At 39.7% G+C, this 19,010-nt stretch overlaps 1 protein-coding gene across 1 annotated transcript in view; it reads right to left on the bottom strand.

Moving 5' to 3' along the window:
* The window catches only part of TYRO3 (TYRO3 protein tyrosine kinase), a 533,278-nt gene that overhangs the window by 206,729 nt on the left and 307,539 nt on the right, over positions 1 to 19,010 (bottom strand). The window contains exons 9-10 of the mRNA XM_053697821.1: positions 18,566 to 18,708; positions 14,097 to 14,241 (exon numbers count right to left, since the gene is read on the bottom strand). Coding sequence (XP_053553796.1) covers positions 14,097 to 14,241; positions 18,566 to 18,708 — 288 coding nt within the window. The remainder of the gene's footprint in view (positions 1 to 14,096; positions 14,242 to 18,565; positions 18,709 to 19,010) is intronic.

The raw sequence follows: 19,010 nt of genomic DNA, 5'->3' as shown, positions 1-19,010 counted from the left end.
CATTGCATATACTTACTAAATCATTTTTCAAATGAATCAAATAGTCGCTATGATTGCGAAATAGCGTTGCTGGAACAGATGCCTTAAAAAACGGTAATGCGCATGCGTTATACACGGACGCGCATATGATACGGCTGCAATATCAAAAAAGTTGCACATGCATACATACATTGGTGGGCGGTAATTGGGAATGTTGGGACGCCAGTGGGTGACCAATTGAAACGGTCTATTAGAAACGTCATCAAAAAACAAACAAAAAAAATTACAAAGGCAGAGTTACATCGATAGAAGCGCTAATTTTAAAAGGTAAAAGAAAAGTACGATAAAGAGAACAGTCAAAAAAAGATGAACGAAAGTAATATTTATTTTATGAATATTTGATAATGCTGCCTGGATATGTATCAGTTTACTTTTCCTTTAAGTAAATGAAAACATGTAAAAGCATATTTATGCCATATTCATATTTAATTGTGTTATAGTGTGTATTTACCGTAAATATTTCACATTCCAATGTTCTGCACATAGCAGAAATTCCTATATATATCTGTAATTTTCTATAGCTTTATATAATCATATAGATCTATAGGTAAAGATATATATTTTACCAAAATACCATCATATTTATATAGACATATGTATTTAAGAATACATAAAAAACATTTGTCTATGAGAAGAACATTGGAATGTGAAATATTCATATTTTCATGTCAGGTTAGCGCACTTGAGAATATGTGATTGTTGTTAGCGCATGAGTAGGGTCTTTTGCTCCATTGACTTCTATGGGGGAAAAGATAAACCACATGTGTGATATTCTAAGTTCGCTTTTTATGTGCGTTGGGTTTGCGCAAGCGAAAACAGTTTACTTTCAACTTGTAATAAGCGCACTACCCGACTCACGCAAAAAGCTTACTTCTAGCACAGTTAACGCTCAAGCAAGAGCGTTAAACAATGCTCCAGTTGTAATCTGGCCCTAAATGGAAGATTCCGCAACTGCGTTCATTTGCCAATTAACCTCTCAAAGTTCACGTGATCAATAAAGATTACTGATGACCACAACTAATGTAATTTTTACCAAGATAATATTAGTTTTGGGTTGACCGTTTTCCAGTGTGATGAATCATACAGATAAACCATTTTAATGCATAGATAAAGAATCCTTGTACACAATACACAGACAGAAACTTTGATTTACAGTCTTATAAAGGAACACTAAAGTAAAAATTAAACTTATGGTTCAGATAGAGTACACAATTTTATACAACTTTCCAATACACATCCATTATCTAATTATGCACAATAATTTTATATGCACTCTTTCTGAGGCACCAGCTCTAACTAAGCATGTGCAAGAATTCATAGTATATACGTTTATGCATTTTGTGATTGGCTGATGGCTGTCACATGATGCAGGGGGGAAGGAAAATCAAATTAATTTAGAAGAAAAAAAAAAAGTAATTTGAAATTCAGACTAAGGGCTAGATTATGAGTGGAGAACTATCATTAGCGCTTGGAGTGTAAATGCGATTGTGAAATCACTGTGTTCTTTACGCTGATACCTACATTACAAGTGGTGTTCTGTTTAAATTGCCGCAAATTCATTTTTCACTAACTCGCAGTAATTAACGCTCTCCATATTTTGAGCGGCAATGTTCACTTGTATTACTAGTTAAAAGTAAAAATGCAATTGCTCAAGCGTTATCGCATTTAATGCAACCTGAAAGTTTGTGTAAAGAGTTTGGTCGGAGGAAACAGTTGCACTAAACTACACTATTAACCCCTAAACCGCCACATAGCCCACCGCAAAGTACCCCACTACAATATTAACCCCTAAACCACCACAAATCCCATCGCAAAATACCCCTCTACACTATTAACCCCTAAACTGCCACAACCCCATTGCAAAAATACCCACTAACACCGAAACCCCCTAGTGTAGTGGGGTACTTTGCAGTGGGCTATGTGGCAGTTTAGGGGTTAATAATGTAGAGGGGTAGTTTGCAATGTGGGGTTGTGGTGGTTTTTAGGGGTTAATAGTGTAGAGGGGTAGTTTGCAATGTGGGGTTGTGGCGGTTTAGGGGTAAATAGTGTAGAAGTGTAGTTTGCGATGTGGGGTTGTGGCGGTTTCAGGATCAATAGTGTAGACGGGTACTTTGTGGTGGGCTACGTGGTGGTTTAGGGGTTATTGGAGTAGGTGGCTTATAGCGATTCGGGTTAGACCGAGAGTATGGGTGTATCCCCCACCCGCGCTTTTCTCGCTCCATTAATGTCTATAGGGAAGCATGCTAACGTGGTCATGATATTCTAACTTTGGCTCTTTGCGCGCAAGGCGAAAAACTTACTTTCAACTTTGTAATACGCACGGTATCGGACTCGCACAAAAAGCTGAAGTCGCGGAGTTAGCATGTGAGTGGGAGCGATAAATAGCTCGCCACTCATAATCTAATGAGTAGTGATTTAGCATTGTTGCTGTTTTCACTTCTTGATTATGTAATGCTACTGTATTTAACCCCTTTGTTGCTGGGAATTTCAGAGAAAAACTTGCCCAAAATACTGGAGACTTTTTAGCATTTTTACTATCACTTCGGAAATAGAGACTTCACTTTTTTGATTTACCTATCAAAACTAGATTACATTACATATATATATATATATATATATATATATATATATATATATATATATATATATATATATATATATATATATTTATTTATTATCCAATACTGATAGATTTCTTGTGCCCATCCTCATTCCTTTTGCATACATTTCTGAAAGTTCATGACTTATAGAATATGGTATTAATTATGTCCATATCATCTTAGATTTGTGCACATCTGGGCAACTAGAATTTTTAAAAGCTGGAAGTTTAATTTCATCTTCAAGATCATTTTATAGACCTGTTTTACCAATGCCTCGTTACCCATTAATATATTATTCATTAATCTAGAAATTGTATTTGCATTTGTTTTTCAGTTAATAAAACATATTTGATAAACAACATTTTAGAACAAAAAGTACCTAGGCTAGAAATGACCAGCAACAGGTCCCTTCTGGCTGTCAGATGACGCAGCTTTTGCTGTGGTCAATTAGGGATGGATATAAATGAGCATGTGCGTTGATCTAACCAATAAGAATGCTGCATGCATACAATGAGGGTGCTGGTAATGGAACAAGTGCACTTTTTTTAGTTATAGTTTAAAGCAAAAGCAGAAAGAACATTTTGTTGCTTTGCTTTCCATAATTAAAATTATACGTGTCGATCTTAAGTTTTAAAAACATGTTTGAAGCACAACAAGCCTGTTATTAATATTCAGTATAATTAAATGGACATTGTTGTTGAAAAATGACATGCTCTAATTCCTTAGATCATGTATTTTTTCCACTGCTTACTGTAGAACTCTGTGTTTAACTCCCACAAATACAAAGATAAAGTCCTACTCAGGAGCCATAGAAAAAACTGCTGATACTGAGCAGGTAACCGTGAGCCAATCGGCGGCAGCAGCAGTCACACAACCCAGCTAATCCCGTGTTTAAATCTGAGCTGCAGTGCTTACAGTGCCGAGCAGGACTTTATATTTCCAGAGGTTAAACACAAAGAGTTCCACAGCAAGTAGTGGAAAAAACATAATTTATGTAAGAACTTACCTGATAAATTCATTTCTTTCATATTAGCAAGAGTCCATGAGCTAGTGACATATGGGATATACATTCCTACCAGGAGGGGCAAAGTTTCCCAAACCTCAAAATGCCTATAAATACACCCCTCACCACACCCACAATTCAGTTTAACGAATAGCCAAGAAGTGGGGTGATAAGAAAGGAGCGAAAGCATCAAAATAAGGAATTGGAAGAATTGTGCTTTATACAAAAAAATCATAACCACCACAAAAGGGGTGGGCCTCATGGACTCTTGCTAATATGAAAGAAATGAATTTATCAGGTAAGTTCTTACATAAATTATGTTTTCTTTCATGTAATTAGCAAGAGTCCATGAGCTAGTGACGTATGGGATAGTAAATACCCAAGATGTGGAACTTCCACGCAAGAGTCACTAGAGAGGGAGGGATAAAATAAAGACAGCCAATTCCGCTGAAAAATAATCCACAACCCAAAACAAAAGTTTTAATCTTAATAATGAAAAAAACTGAAATTATAAGCAGAAGAATCAAACTGAAACAGCTGCCTGAAGTACTTTTCTACCAAAAACTGCTTCAGAAGAAGAGAAAACATCAAAATGGTAGAATTTAGTAAAAGTATGCAAAGAAAACCAAGTTGCTGCTTTGCAAATCTGATCAACAGAAGCTTCATTCCTAAACGCCCAGGAAGTAGAAACTGACCTAGTAGAATGAGCCGTAATCCTTTGAGGCGGAGATTTACCCGACTCTACATAAGCATGATGAATCAAAGACTTTAACCAAGACGCCAAAGAAATGGCGGAGGCCTTCTGACCTTTCCTGGAACCAGAAAAGATAACAAAAAGACTAGAAGACTTTCTAAAATCCTTAGTAGCTTCAAAATAATATTTTAAAGCTCTTACTACATCCAAATAATGTAAAGATCTCTCCTTTGAATTCTTAGAATTAGGGCACAATGAAGGGACAACAATTTCTCTACTAATGTTGTTAGAATTCACAACCTTAGGCAAAAATTTAAATGAAGTCTGCAACACCGCCTTATCCTGATGAAAAATCAGAAAAGGAGACTCACAAGAAAGAGCAGATAATTCAGAAACTCTTCTAGCAGAAGAGATGGCCAAAAGGAATAGAACTTTCCAAGAAAGTAATTTAATATCCAGAGAATGCATAGGTACAAATGGAGGAGCTTGTAAAGCCCTGAGAACCAAATTAAGACTCCAAGGAGGAGAGATTGACTTAACAGGTTTGATACGAACCAAAGCCTGTACAAAACAATGAATATCAGGAAGATTAGCAATCGTTCTGTGAAAAAGAACAGAAAGAGCAGAGATTTGTCCTTTCAAGGAACTTGCAGACAAACCTTTATCCAAACCATCCTGAAGAAACTGTAAAATTCTAGGAATTCTAAAAGAATGCCAGGAAAATTTATGAGAAGAACACCAAGAAATGTAAGTCTTCCAGACTCGATAATAAATCTTCCTAGACACAGATTTACGAACCTGTAACATAGTATTAATCACTGAGTCAGAGAAACCTCTATGACTAAGAATCAAGCGTTCAATTTCCATACCTTCAAATTTAATGATTTGAGATCCTGATGGAAAAAAGGGCCTTGAGATAGAAGGTCTGGTCTTAGAATGAGATCCGCATACCAAAACCTGTGAGGCCATGCTGGAGCCACCAGCAGTACAAACGAACGTTCCATTAGAATTTTGGAAATCACTTTTGGAAGAAGAACTAGAGGCGGAAAGATATAGGCAGGATGATAATTCCAAGGAAGCGACAACCCGTCCACTGCCTCCGCCTGAGGATCCCTGGATCTGGACAGATACCTGGGAAGTTTCTTGTTTAGATGAGAGGCCATCAGATCTATTTCTGGAAGTCCCCAGATTTGAACAATCTGAAGAAATACCTCTGGGTGAAGAGACCATTCGCCCGGATGTAACGTCTGGCGACTGAGATAATCAGCTTCCCAATTGTCTACACCTGGGATGTGAACCGCAGAGACTAGACAGAAGCTGGATTCCGCCCATAGAAGTATCCGAGATACTTCTTTCATAGCCTGAGTACTGTGAGTCCCACCTTGATGATTGACATATGCCACGGTTGTGATATTGTCTGTCTGAAAACAAATAAACGATTCTCTCTTGAGAAGAGGCCAGAACTGAAGAGCTCTGAAAATCGCACGGAGTTCCAAAATGTTGATTGGTAATCTCGCCTCCTGAGATTCCCAAACCCCCTGCGCTGTCAGAGACCCCCATACAGCACCCCAACCTGACAGACTTGCATCTGTTGAGATCACAGTCCAGGTTGGATGAACAAAAGAAGCCCCTTGGACTAAACGATGGTGATCTATCCACCACGTCAGAGAGTGTCGTACATTGGGATTTAAGGATATTAATTGTGATATCTTTGTATAATCCCTGCACCACTGGTTCAGCATACAAAGCTGAAGAGGTCGCATGTGAAAACGAGCAAAGGGGATCGCGTCCGATGCAGCAGTCATAAGACCTAGAATTTCCATGCATAAAGCTACCGAAGGGAATGATTGAGACTGAAGGTTTCGACAGGCTGAAACCAACTTCAGACGTCTCTTTTCTGTTAGAGACAAGGTCATGGACACTGAATCTATTTGAAAACCCAAAAAGGTTACCTTTGAGGAATCAATGAACTCTTTGGTAAATTGATACTCCAACCATGTCTTTGAAGAATGACACAAGTTGATTCGTATGAGATTCTGCAGAATGTGAAGACTGAGCAAGTACCAAGATATCGTCGAAATAAGGAAATACCGCAATACCCTGTTCTCTGATTACAGAGAGAAGGGCACCGAGAACTTTTGAAAAAGATCCTTGGAGCAGTTGCTAGGCCAAACGGAAGGGCCACAAACTGGTAATGCTTGTCTAGAAAAGAGAATCTCAGAAACTGAAAATGATCTGGATGAATTGGAATATGAAGGTATGCATCCTGTAAATCTATTGTGGACATATAATGCCCTTGCTGAACAAAAGGCAGAATAGTCCTTATAGTTACCATTTTGAATGTCGGTATCCTTACATAGCGATTCAATATTTTTAGATCCAGAACTGGTCTGAAGGAATTCTCCTTCTTTGGTACAATGAATAGATTTGAGTAAAACCCCAGACCCTGTTCCAGAACTGGAACTGGCACAATTACCCCAGCAAACTCTAGATCTGAAACACATTTCAGAAACGCTTGAGCCTTCACTGGGTTTATTGGAATGCGAGAGAGAAAAAATCTTCTCGCAGGTGGCCTTACCTTGAAACCTATTCTGTACCCTTGTGAAACAATGTTCTGAATCCAAAGACTGTGAATCGAATTGATCCAAATATCTTTGAAAAATCGTAACCTGCCCCCTACCAGCTGTGCTGGAATGAGGGACGCACCTTCATGTGGACTTGGGAGCTGGCTTTGACTTTCTAAAAGGCTTGGATTTATTCCAGACTGGAGAAGGCTTCCAAACGGAAACCGTTCCCTTAGGGGAAGGGTCAGGCTTTTGTTCCTTATTTTGACGAAAGGAACGAAAACTATTAGCAGCCCTGTATTTACCTTTAGATTTTTTGTCCTGAGGCAAAAAGGATCCTTTCCCCCCAGTAACAGTTAAAATAATAGAATCCAACTGAGAACCAAACAATTTATTACCTTGGAAAGAGAGAGAGAGCAAGGTTGACTTAGAAGTCATATCTGCATTCCAAGTTTTAAGCCATAAAGCTCTTCTAGCTAAAATAGCTAAAGACATATACCTGACATCAATTCTAATGATATCAAAGATGGCATCACAAATAAAGTTATTAGCATGTTGAAGAAGTTTAACAATGCTATGAGTATTATGGTCTGACACTTGTTCCGCTAAAGCCTCCAACCAGAAAGTGGAGGCAGCAGCAACATCAGCCAAAGAAATAGCAGGTCTAAGAAGATTACCTGAACATAAATAAGCTCTCCTTAGAAAGGATTCAAGTTTCCTATCTAAAGGATCCTTAAATGAAGTACTATCTGCCGTAGAATAGTAGTACGTTTAGCAAGAGTAGAGATAGCCCCATCAACCTTAGGGATTTTGTCCCAAAACTCTAATCTATCAGATGGCACAGGGTACAGTTTCTTAAACCTTTGAGAAGGAGTAAATGAAGTACCCAGATTATTCCATTCCCTAGAAATTACTTCAGAAATAGCATCAGGGAAAGGAAAAACTTCTGGAATAACTATATGAGGTTTGAAAACCGAATTTAAACGCTTAGTAGATTTAGTATCAAGAGGACTAGACTCCTCCATCTCTAATGCAATCAACACTTCCTTAAGTAAAGAACGAATAAACTCCATCTTAAATAAATATGAAGATTTATCAGTGTCAATATCTGAGGCAGAATCTTCTGAACCAGATAGATCCTCATCAGAAACAGATAAGTCAGAATGATGACGGTCACTTAAAAATTCATCTGAAATATGAGAAGTTTTAAAAGACCTTTTACGTTTACTGGAAGGAGGAATAACAGACAGAGCCTTCCTAATAGATTTAGAAACAAATTCTTTTACATTAACAGGAACATCCTGAGCATTAGATGTTGAAGGAACAACAACAGGTAATGGATTATTACTAATGGAAATACTATCTGCATTAGCAAGCTTATCATGACATTCATCACAAACTACAGCCGGAGGAACAGTTACCACAAGTTTACAACAAATGCACTTAACTTTGGTAGAACCAGCATCAGGCAGCGTCTTTCCAGAAGTAGATTCTGATCCAGGGTCCAGGTGAGACATCTTGCAATATGTAATAGAAAAAACAACATATAAAGCAAAATTATCAAATTCCTTAAATGACAGTTTCAGGAATGGGAAAAAATGCCAATGAACAAGCCTCTAGCTTTATCCCAAATATGAAACTGACTGTCTGAAAAATAAGGAAAGTTGAACATTCTGAGTCAAGGCAAATAAATGTTTGAATACATATATTTAGAACTTTATAAACAAAGTGCCCAACCATAGCTTAGAGTGTCACAGAAAATAAGATCTACTTACCCCAGGACACTCATCTACATGTTTGTAGAAAGCCAAACCAGTACTGAAACAAGAATCAGCAGAGGTAATGGTATATATAAGAGTATATCGTCGATCTGAAAAGGGAGGTAAGAGATGAATCTCTACGACCGATAACAGAGAACCTATGAAATAGACCCCGTAGAAGGAGATCACTGCATTCAAATAGGCAATACTCTCCTCACATCCCTCTGACATTCACTGCACGCTGAGAGGAAAACCGGGCTCCAACTTGCTGCGGAGCGCATATCAACGTAGAATCTAGCACAAACTTACTTCACCACCTCCATCGGAGGCAAAGTTTGTAAAACTGAATTGTGGGTGTGGTGAGGGGTGTATTTGTAGGCATTTTGAGGTTTGGGAAACTTTGCCCCTCCTGGTAGGAATGTATATCCCATACGTCACTAGCTCATGGACTCTTGATAATTACATGAAAGAAAATGAGACTGAAATAATGTGAAAAAAAGGTGGAGACAAGAATGACGCCTACATTTTTTGGCGCCAAGAATGACGCCCACATTTTTTGGCGCCAAAAATGACGCCCACATTATTGGCGCCAAGTACAACGCCTATATTTTTTGGCGCCAAGACGCCACATCCGGTGACACCACAAAAATGACGCCCACATTTTTGGCGCAAAAAAAGTCTGAACACAAAAAAAGTCAAAAAAATGACGCAACCACGAACAACTTCCGGCGTCAACTAGGGCGCCGGAAATGACAATTTTTGCGCCAAAAAAGTCTGCGCCAAAAATGACGCAATAAATTGAAGCATTTTCAGCCCCCGCGAGCCTAACAGCCTACAGGGAAAAAAGTCAATTGAAAAATTTTTAAGGTAAGAAAAAAATAATCCTTCATATGCATTATCCCAATAATGAAACTGACTGTCTGAAATAAGGAATACTGATTACCCTGAATCATGGCAAATATAAGTTTAAACACATATATTTAGAACTTTAAAAATAAAGTGCCCAACCATAGCTTTAGAGTGTCAAATAAAATAAGACTTACTTACCCCAAGACACTCATCTACATATAGTAGATAGCCAAACCAGTACTGAAATGAGAATCAGTAGAGGTAATGGTATATTAGAGTATATCGTCGATCTGAAAAGGGAGGTAGGAGAAGAAATCTCTACGACCGATAACAGAGAACCTATGAAATAGATCCCGTAGAAGGAGACCATGGTATTCAAATAGGCAATACTCTCTTCACATCCATCTGACATTCACTGCACTCTGAGAGGAAAACCGGGCTCCAGCCTGCTGCGAAGCGCATATCAACGAAGAATCTAGCACAAACTTACTTCACCACCTCCACGGGAGGCAAAGTTTGTAAAACTGAATTGTGGGTGTGGTGAGGGGTGTATTTATAGGCATTTTGAGGTTTGGGAAACTTTGCCCCTCCTGGTAGGAATGTATATCCCATACGTCACTAGCTCATGGACTCTTGCTAATTACATGAAAGAAATGTAATTTTTCCCACTACAATATCCCTTTAAGACACCATCAGCTCTATTAGAACATTTCTACAAATATACACAACAAATAATGATCTGCTCCTTAAGACAATGGATCAACTGACCTCACACATTTTGTTCATGTGTTATTCCTCTCTAAGAATGTGCCCAAACACCCTCAATTTATTGTAACATCAGGCACTAGAAGCAGGGGTCAAGTCGAGCAGGAACACATGGGAACAGAGTTCCTGCACTATTTTTGCAGGAGGAACTAAGTTCCCACTGGACAGAGAACAGAAAGACTTCAGTAAACACTGCTGCTGCTGGTGGGAGGGGCTGGAGAACAGTCTGTTAGAGGGATAGTGAGATCCCTAGTAATGGGCAGTAACACTTCCTACAATACACTAAACGTAAGACTGTCAGCGATCCTGCTGTGTTATCACCCCGCAATGTGTGTAACACAAGGTGCTTACATTTCTGTGTGGCTTGCTCTGAGGTTATTTAGCTCCCGTCAGCAGAAATAGGACTATTAAAGTGAAAGTAAATCCTAGCGTTTTACAAACGCTAGGATTGACTATCGAAACAAATAAAGAGGACTTTCATTCATGAAGTATAAGATACTTCATGTAGAAAGCTCCTTTATTTGTTTCAATTGATCGCCGTTTTTAGCTGCTACAGTACACGGCTAAAAAAATTTTTTGCTAAGAAGTGACGTTTTCACCTCTCAGCCAATAGCCGTGCGGTAAATCTGGCTTGGCGCCCATGGGAGCCGGATTTACTGCACGGCTATTGGCTAAGAGGTGAAAACGTCACCTCTTAGCAAAAAATATTTTTAGCCATGGGCTGCTGTAGCAGCTAAAAACGGGCAACAATTGAAACAAATAAAGGAGCTTTCTACATTAAGTATCTTATACTTCATGAATGAAAGTCCCCTTTATTTGTTTCAATAGTCAATCCTAGCGTTTGTAAAAGGCTAGGATTTACTTTCACTTTAAGTGAGCGAGTCTCTGACAGAGGTGGATTCTTAGGCTTAAAGGCAACCATTCAACCCTTCATTGGATTTAATTTGCTTTTATTAACGTGTGTAAGTGTATAGATTATATACATACAAATACAGTGTGTGTTTATATATAAACCTATATTAATTGTGAGGGGGGTGGAAGTCTTGGTGAGCAACAAACAGAAAACTCATTGAGAGTATCAATTTAATTACCTACAGCCAAACCAGATTATTATAAGCTACAACAACCCCACATGATATTCAGGCCCACATGTATTGTAAGGGGAGTGGACAAACTTCTTAACTTGAAAGTTTTCTGTTCGCGGCATATGAGCAGCAGATTCTGTTAGTCTGCTTCCCGTATGTATCATTACACGCTCAAGTGGGCAGGTAAAACCCACCCCTTCTCTCGCACAACCAATCTCGCAAGAGAAGGACCTGGCTTCTCTCTGCCATCTCAGAAATGGTGAAGAGTGTAAGAAATATTGTGGGATGCAGTTACAACGGGGTTCCGGAGCAGCTTATACTGCTTCTTACATGGAGCCCTGCTGTAACTGTGTACACTTTAGTCATGGATCCCTTAACAATTTGTACTCTATGACAGCGTTTGAATAAAAATTCTGTGTAAAGTGCGGCCGCATTAGTCATTAAATTGTAACATAAACTCTCTAAAATTCATTGTAACTTAAGTTTCCATTGCTAATTTCATGTATCTGGGATTTAAAGGATTTAATATACACAGAAGCTCATTTTCCACACTAAGCGAGAATAGCAGTTGTGAAAACAGAATAGAAATTCTTTAGCCTCACAAAAAAAAAAGCTGCCTGGTTCACATCAGTATAGACATTTAACAATATATTTTTACATAGACCTTAGCGACAAAATTAAACAGAAAGACAAATGCCAACAGCCTGCAAAATATCCAAAAAACTCCCATTACATATGAATTATAGCACTTGAAACGCCAAAAGTCTTCTAACTAAAGGATCACACAGTGCTGCAAGAACGATCGTCTGGGGTTGTCATGTTCCTTGTTCAGAGAAGAATTGCCTGGTATTTCAGAGCAGGACTGACCTTACTTGTTGGGATCAGACTGATATACTTCAGGAAAGTCTTCCTCTGTGAAAAGCCCACCTGGTCTAAAAAAGGCTTCTACTGGGTGGTAAATCGCTACAGAACTAGCTGATGAGCTGTTCGTTCCTGGTACAGCACTTCTCTCTCTGTATAGAATCTAATTCATTCTAAGTCATTTTTATATTGCCAACCTTGTCTATGTGTTTTAACATACAGGAACATTTCTGTTCTGGAGCTGCAACCATTTCAGGTACCAGGCAGGAAACTACCAGTGAACAAATCAGGAGCAGTAGTCATACAGCCAGCCAATCAAAAGCCACATGCAGCATGGGGCATGAAAATTTCATTTTGAAAAGAAAGAAAAAGCATGCATATAAAAGAGACACTTCAATTGACTTCCGTTATGCAATTTACTTAATTTTCTTAGTATCCTTTATTGAAGAGTATACCTAGGTATGGCCAGCAGCTATATAATTAATCAGATAAATGTAACTTGTGCATTAAAATGTCCCAGTAAATAGATGTATTTAAAGTGAATGTAAATTTTGATGCTAAAGTGCCCGTTTTTTAAAAATTTGATTAAAAACAGGGGCACTTTACTTCATCAAAATTTACATTTCACTCGTGTTGTGAAATAAAAAATACTTTTTAATCTTGACAGCTGCTCCAGCTTCCTTCGCCCGTTGCAGTCTCTTCCTGGGTCTAAAATGAGGAATCCGGCTTCCTCCAATCACGTCGTTGAATCAGACACAGATTCCCCCCGGGGGGGGGGGGGTTGCCGTGATTGGAGGATGACGATCCATAATTTCTGACGTCAGAAATGGCTTGCGATGACCGGGGAAGCTGGAGTGGCTGTCAAGTTTAAAAGATAAGTATTTTTTCACAACACAAGTGAAATGTAAATTTTTATGAATTAAAGTGCCCCTGTTTTTAATCGAATTTTTAAAAACCGGGCACTTAAGCATCAAAATTTACATTCACTTTAATGACATTTATAAATCGGGCTATTGGACGTAAAGATTCAAGCAAATTTCCAAAACATTATTAAAAATGTTACCTTTGAAAGCTGTTATTTAAAAGTAGACGTGCATTTGGTTCACTCGTTAGATTACCGAATACGGAAGGCGGCGCCAACTTGCAGCATTTTGTTTAAAAAGATAGCTAATCCCTTTATTACCCATTCCCCAGTTTTGAATAACCAACACGGTTATATCAATATACTTTTTACATCTGTGATTACCTTGCATGTAACAGTCTGCAGACTACCCCCTTATTTTAGTTCTTTTGACAGACTAGTATTTTAGCCAATAAGTGCTGACTCCTAGGTAACTCCACGTGCATCAGCACAATGTTATCTATATGGCACACATAAACTAATGCCCTCTAGCTGTGAAAAACTATCAAAATGCCCTGAGATAAGAGGCAGCCTTCAAGGGTTTAGAAATTGGCATATGAGCCTACTTAGGTTTACCTTCCAACAAAGAATACCAAGAGCACAAAGCAAATTTGATGGAAAGTTGTTTAAAACTGCATGCCCTATTTGAATCATGCAATTAAATTTTGACTAGACTGTCCCTTTAAGTTAAATCCTCCAAATGTAACGTGCTATACAGCAGCACAAGCAGATACACAAACTGTGGCTACTCCATGGAATTGTACCATATACATCTGTACGTGCTGGACAACCTGAACCAGTATATGATACTGGTGAGGATGGAGCCTGCATATTAATGAAACTTTAAAGGACATTTTCATAAACAAAACATAGTTTCAAAATGGTCTTTTTTAAATAATTCTTTTAAACTTTAAAATGACAATTTAAATGATCAATAAAAGGCAGATGGCATTGAAATATGTTTAGCTCACTAACCAGCTTCTTCCTTTGGGGCTACCAGGAGAAGGTCACTCCAAGGGCCACAGCCAGCGGCATTCATTACGCACACTCTCACTGTTAGATCCTTATGCGCGTCCCAGAACGACAGATTGGCTTGGTTTCCTGGCACATATATTTCTCCCTAAAAGCAGATCAGAAGGAAAACCATTAAAGAGAAATAGTCACCTTTTTATACATTGGTAGCATATATCAGCAACTAAATACTGCTTTAAAAAAAAAAAGATCTGCATCTCTGTTTTAGAATTCATTTAAAACTGTTTTTTTGTTTGTTTTGCTGTCCAAGGAGATACACCTTGAAAAGTCTCTTGAGTATGTTTATTTATCAGAATTCTGTATTCTAGAAGAAGCAACGGAAAAATAAAAAGGCAATTCTCTGAGTTAAATACACCTTTAAAGACTTAAAAATATTTGTAATTATCATTGAATTTATTATAATTGAAAAACTAGTCTCTTTGCTGTGAGGGTATTTTAACTTGTTTGAAAAAGTTTTATTTGAAATGTAAAGCACTGAATTTCAAATATGGGGTCTCCTTCACAGTCCTTTAGAAAAACTTATCAAATGGTTTATCATCAAAAATCCCCATCATTGACTTTAATGGTAATTTTCTGTTAAAAACCATTAGATACATTTTCTAAAGGTTTTGATCGACTCTATTGTTAGAAGAACTTTCTTTACAAATTATCACTACCAATAAGGCTATAGGGTGGGCTCGTGATCACTGCCCGCTAACGTATGATTACCACCTGTAATTTGTCATGTGATGTCACTGGCGCATGTATAACATTGAACAGCATCCAATTGTATGGGAGATGTACAACTGTGCTAAATAACTGCATTGATGCAGTGTTGATCCTGCAAAGCTTAAACTTGCGACAAAGAAGTTTAAACAAATATACTGTATTGTAGACAGCCATTACAATCTGGTCATTAAGTGTTTACATGTCTGAAATAGGTATTTGTTTAATGTGATTATTTGTTCTAAAGCAAAGTTCTTCAAACCACGGGTTGGTTTGTTTGTAAAGTGTGGGTAGCGCATGAGAGTGTGTGCGTTGCGTTGCATGAGAGTGCGTGTGTGTGCGTGTGTGCGTTGCGTTGCATGAGAGTGCGTGTGTGTGTGTGTGTGCGTTGCGTTGCATGAGAGTGCGTGTGTGCGTTGCGTTGCATGAGAGTGCGTGTGTGCGTTGCGTTGCATGAGAGTGCGTGTGTGCGTTGCGTTGCATGAGAGTGCGTGTGTGCGTTGCGTTGCATGAGAGTGCGTGTGTGCGTTGCGTTGCATGAGAGTGCGTGTGTGCGTTGCGTTGCATGAGAGTGCGTGTGTGCGTTGCGTTGCATGAGAGTGCGTGTGTGCGTTGCGTTGCATGAGAGTGCGTGTGTGCGTTGCGTTGCATGAGAGTGCGTGTGTGCGTTGCGTTGCATGAGAGTGCGTGTGTGCGTTGCGTTGCATGAGAGTGCGTGTGTGCGTTGCGTTGCATGAGAGTGCGTGTGTGCGTTGCGTTGCATGAGAGTGCGTGTGTGCGTTGCGTTGCATGAGAGTGCGTGTGTGCGTTGCGTTGCATGAGAGTGCGTGTGTGCGTTGCGTTGCATGAGAGTGCGTGTGTGCGTTGCGTTGCATGAGAGTGCGTGTGTGCGTTGCGTTGCATGAGAGTGCGTGTGTGCGTTGCGTTGCATGAGAGTGCGTGTGTGCGTTGCGTTGCATGAGAGTGCGTGTGTGCGTTGCGTTGCATGAGAGTGCGTGTGTGCGTTGCGTTGCATGAGAGTGCGTGTGTGCGTTGCGTTGCATGAGAGTGCGTGTGTGCGTTGCGTTGCATGAGAGTGCGTGTGTGCGTTGCGTTGCATGAGAGTGCGTGTGTGCGTTGCGTTGCGTTGCATGAGAGTGCGTGTGTGCGTTGCGTTGCGTGAGAGTGCGTGTGTGCGTTGCGTTGCATGAGAGTGCGTGTGTGCGTTGCGTTGCATGAGAGTGCGTGTGTGCGTTGCGTTGCATGAGAGTGCGTGTGTGCGTTGCGTTGCATGAGAGTGCGTGTGTGCGTTGCGTTGCATGAGAGTGCGTGTGTGCGTTGCGTTGCATGAGAGTGCGTGTGTGCGTTGCGTTGCATGAGAGTGCGTGTGTGCGTTGCGTTGCATGAGAGTGCGTGTGTGCGTTGCGTTGCATGAGAGTGCGTGTGTGCGTTGCGTTGCATGAGAGTGCGTGTGTGCGTTGCGTTGCATGAGAGTGCGTGTGTGCGTTGCGTTGCATGAGAGTGCGTGTGTGCGTTGCATGAGAGTGCGTGTGTGCGTTGCATGAGAGTGCGTGTGTGCGTTGCGTTGCATGAGAGTGCGTGTGTGCGTTGCGTTGCATGAGAGTGCGTGTGTGCGTTGCGTTGCATGAGAGTGCGTGTGTGCGTTGCGTTGCATGAGAGTGCGTGTGTGCGTTGCGTTGCATGAGAGTGCGTGTGCGTTGCGTTGCATGAGAGTGCGTGTGCGTTGCGTTGCATGAGAGTGCGTGTGCGTTGCGTTGCATGAGAGTGCGTGTGCGTTGCGTTGCATGAGAGTGCGTGTGCGTTGCGTTGCATGAGAGTGCGTGTGCGTTGCGTTGCATGAGAGTGCGTGTGCGTTGCGTTGCATGAGAGTGCGTGTGTGTTGCGTTGCATGAGAGTGTGTGTGTGTTGCGTTGCATGAGAGTGTGCGTGTTGCGTTGCATGAGAGTGTGCGTGTTGCGTTGCATGAGAGTGTGCGTGTTGCGTTGCATGAGAGTGTGTAGTGTAAAAGAGTGTGTAGTGTAAGAGAGTGTGTAGTGTAAGAGTGTGTAGTGTAAGAGTGTGTAGTGTAAGAGTGTGTAGTGTAAGAGTGTGTAGTGTAAGAGTGTGTGTAGTGTATGAGAGTGTGTAGTGTATGAGAGTGTGTGTGTGTAGTGTATGAGAGTGTGTGTGTAGTGTATGAGAGTGTGTGTGTAGTGTATGAGAGTGTGTGTAGTGTATGAGAGTGTGTGTAGTGTATGAGAGTGTGTGTAGTGTATGAGAGTGTGTGTAGTGTATGAGAGTGTGTGTAGTGTATGAGAGTGTGTGTAATGTATGAGAGTGTGTGTAATGTATGAGAGTGTGTGTAGTGTATGAGAGTGTGTGTAGTGTATGAGAGTGTGTGTAGTGTATGAGAGTGTGTGTAGTGTATGAGAGTGTGTGTGTAGTGTATGAGAGAGTGTGTGTGTTATTACCTTTTACAACACTTTCAAGTTTGACTACAATCGGGTATAAAGTAAGCACAAGTTTTAAAAAAATTGATAACAAAAGAAAATTGGAAAGTTTTTTTAAATTGTGCACGTTATGCGAATCATGAATTTGACTGTACTGTCGCTTTAAAGGGACAGGAAACACCAAATTTTTCTTTCATGATTTGGATAGAACATGCAATTGTATACAACTTTCCAATTTACTTCTATTATCAAATTTGCTTCATTCTCTTTTTATCCTTTGCTGAAGAAAATGCATTGCACTACTGGCAGCTAGCTGAACACATCTAGTTAGCCAATCACAAGAGACAGATGTGTGCAGGCACCAATCAGCAACTAGCTCCTACTAGTATAGGATATGTGCATATTCATTTTCAAGGAGGGATACCAAGAGAACGAAGCCCATTTGAAAATAGAAGTGAATTTAAAAGTGTCTTAAAATTGAATGCTCTATCTGAATCATGCAAGTTTAATTTTGACTTTCCTATCCCTTTAAGGTATTTACTTTTAGAAACACACATTTATGGGGTTTGATATTTGGGACAGTTAAACCCTGATCACTAAGTGATGTATTTTTTAGTTATGACACGTTTGAGGGAACTGGTCTTTCTGACCAAACAGTAATCACAACGCGTTTCAGAACCACACCCCTTCCTCAGGAGCATAATTAAAACATTTTCTGACAGCCTCCTAACCACATGACTTTTTATTTATTATCTTTTGACTTGCATTTTATCCAATTAGTGCAGTGTCTGCCACAAACCACGGGCGTTAGCACAATGATATCTATATGGCTCACATGAACTAGCAGTCTCCTTTTGTGAAAAGCAAATAAAATAGCATGTGATAAGAGGCTGTCTGTAGTGGCTTAGAAATAGGCAGAAATTTAGAGGTTTAAAGGTTATAAAGTATATTAATATAACAATGTTGGTTATGCAAAGCTGGGGAATGGGTAGTAAAGGCATTATGTATCTTTTTAAACAATAACAATTCTGGTGTAGACTGTCCCTTTAACTATACCATGTTACCTTTAATTTCCTTACTAAATGTACAGTGCACCTATGATGCAGCAAAACAAACGTAACTGATCTGAGCGCCGGTGCATATTCACACTCAGAAAACTGCATCAAACTAAGTAGGAGCTGAACTGCAGACAAGTAATTATCTCAGTGTACGGGAATGACAGCTAGATGCAGATAGCCGCTCGTACACAGGTTATGTCTGGCTGATGACCTTACATACCTGAGTTATGTTGTCATGTTCCCACTGCACTCGGTATCCCAGCAGGCTGTAGTTTTCCAGCGCTGGTGCAACATCCTCCCATTCCAACAGGGGTCCAGACTCTGTATTGACCATGTGGACATTTTGTGGAGCAAATTGGGGCACTAGAAAAAAATAAGCAAGTCCATCAGTCTCATTGCCTCATTCGCGGTGGAATAACATTGCCTCATTTTTAAAGGGATGATTTGCTCAGTGAAAATAGAGCTTTTCAAAATGTGTGAAAAATAAAAATGTTCCTGTTCTGAATAAAAGCAAATAATTTCTTTGTGAGTTATCTCTATCAGCCAATAAACACTAGAGCAATGGAAGTCTTGCTTTTATATTTCTCTTTTATATGCACAACAGAAACATTTAGCGTATCATGTCCTTTTAACAAACCGTCAGCTATTTATACGCCTATTATTAT

This window comes from Bombina bombina, chromosome 1, assembly GCF_027579735.1.
Source record: "Bombina bombina isolate aBomBom1 chromosome 1, aBomBom1.pri, whole genome shotgun sequence".
Taxonomy (NCBI): domain Eukaryota; kingdom Metazoa; phylum Chordata; class Amphibia; order Anura; family Bombinatoridae; genus Bombina; species Bombina bombina.
Note: the sequence above shows the minus strand (reverse complement) of the source record. Positions and strands in the feature narration are given on the sequence as shown.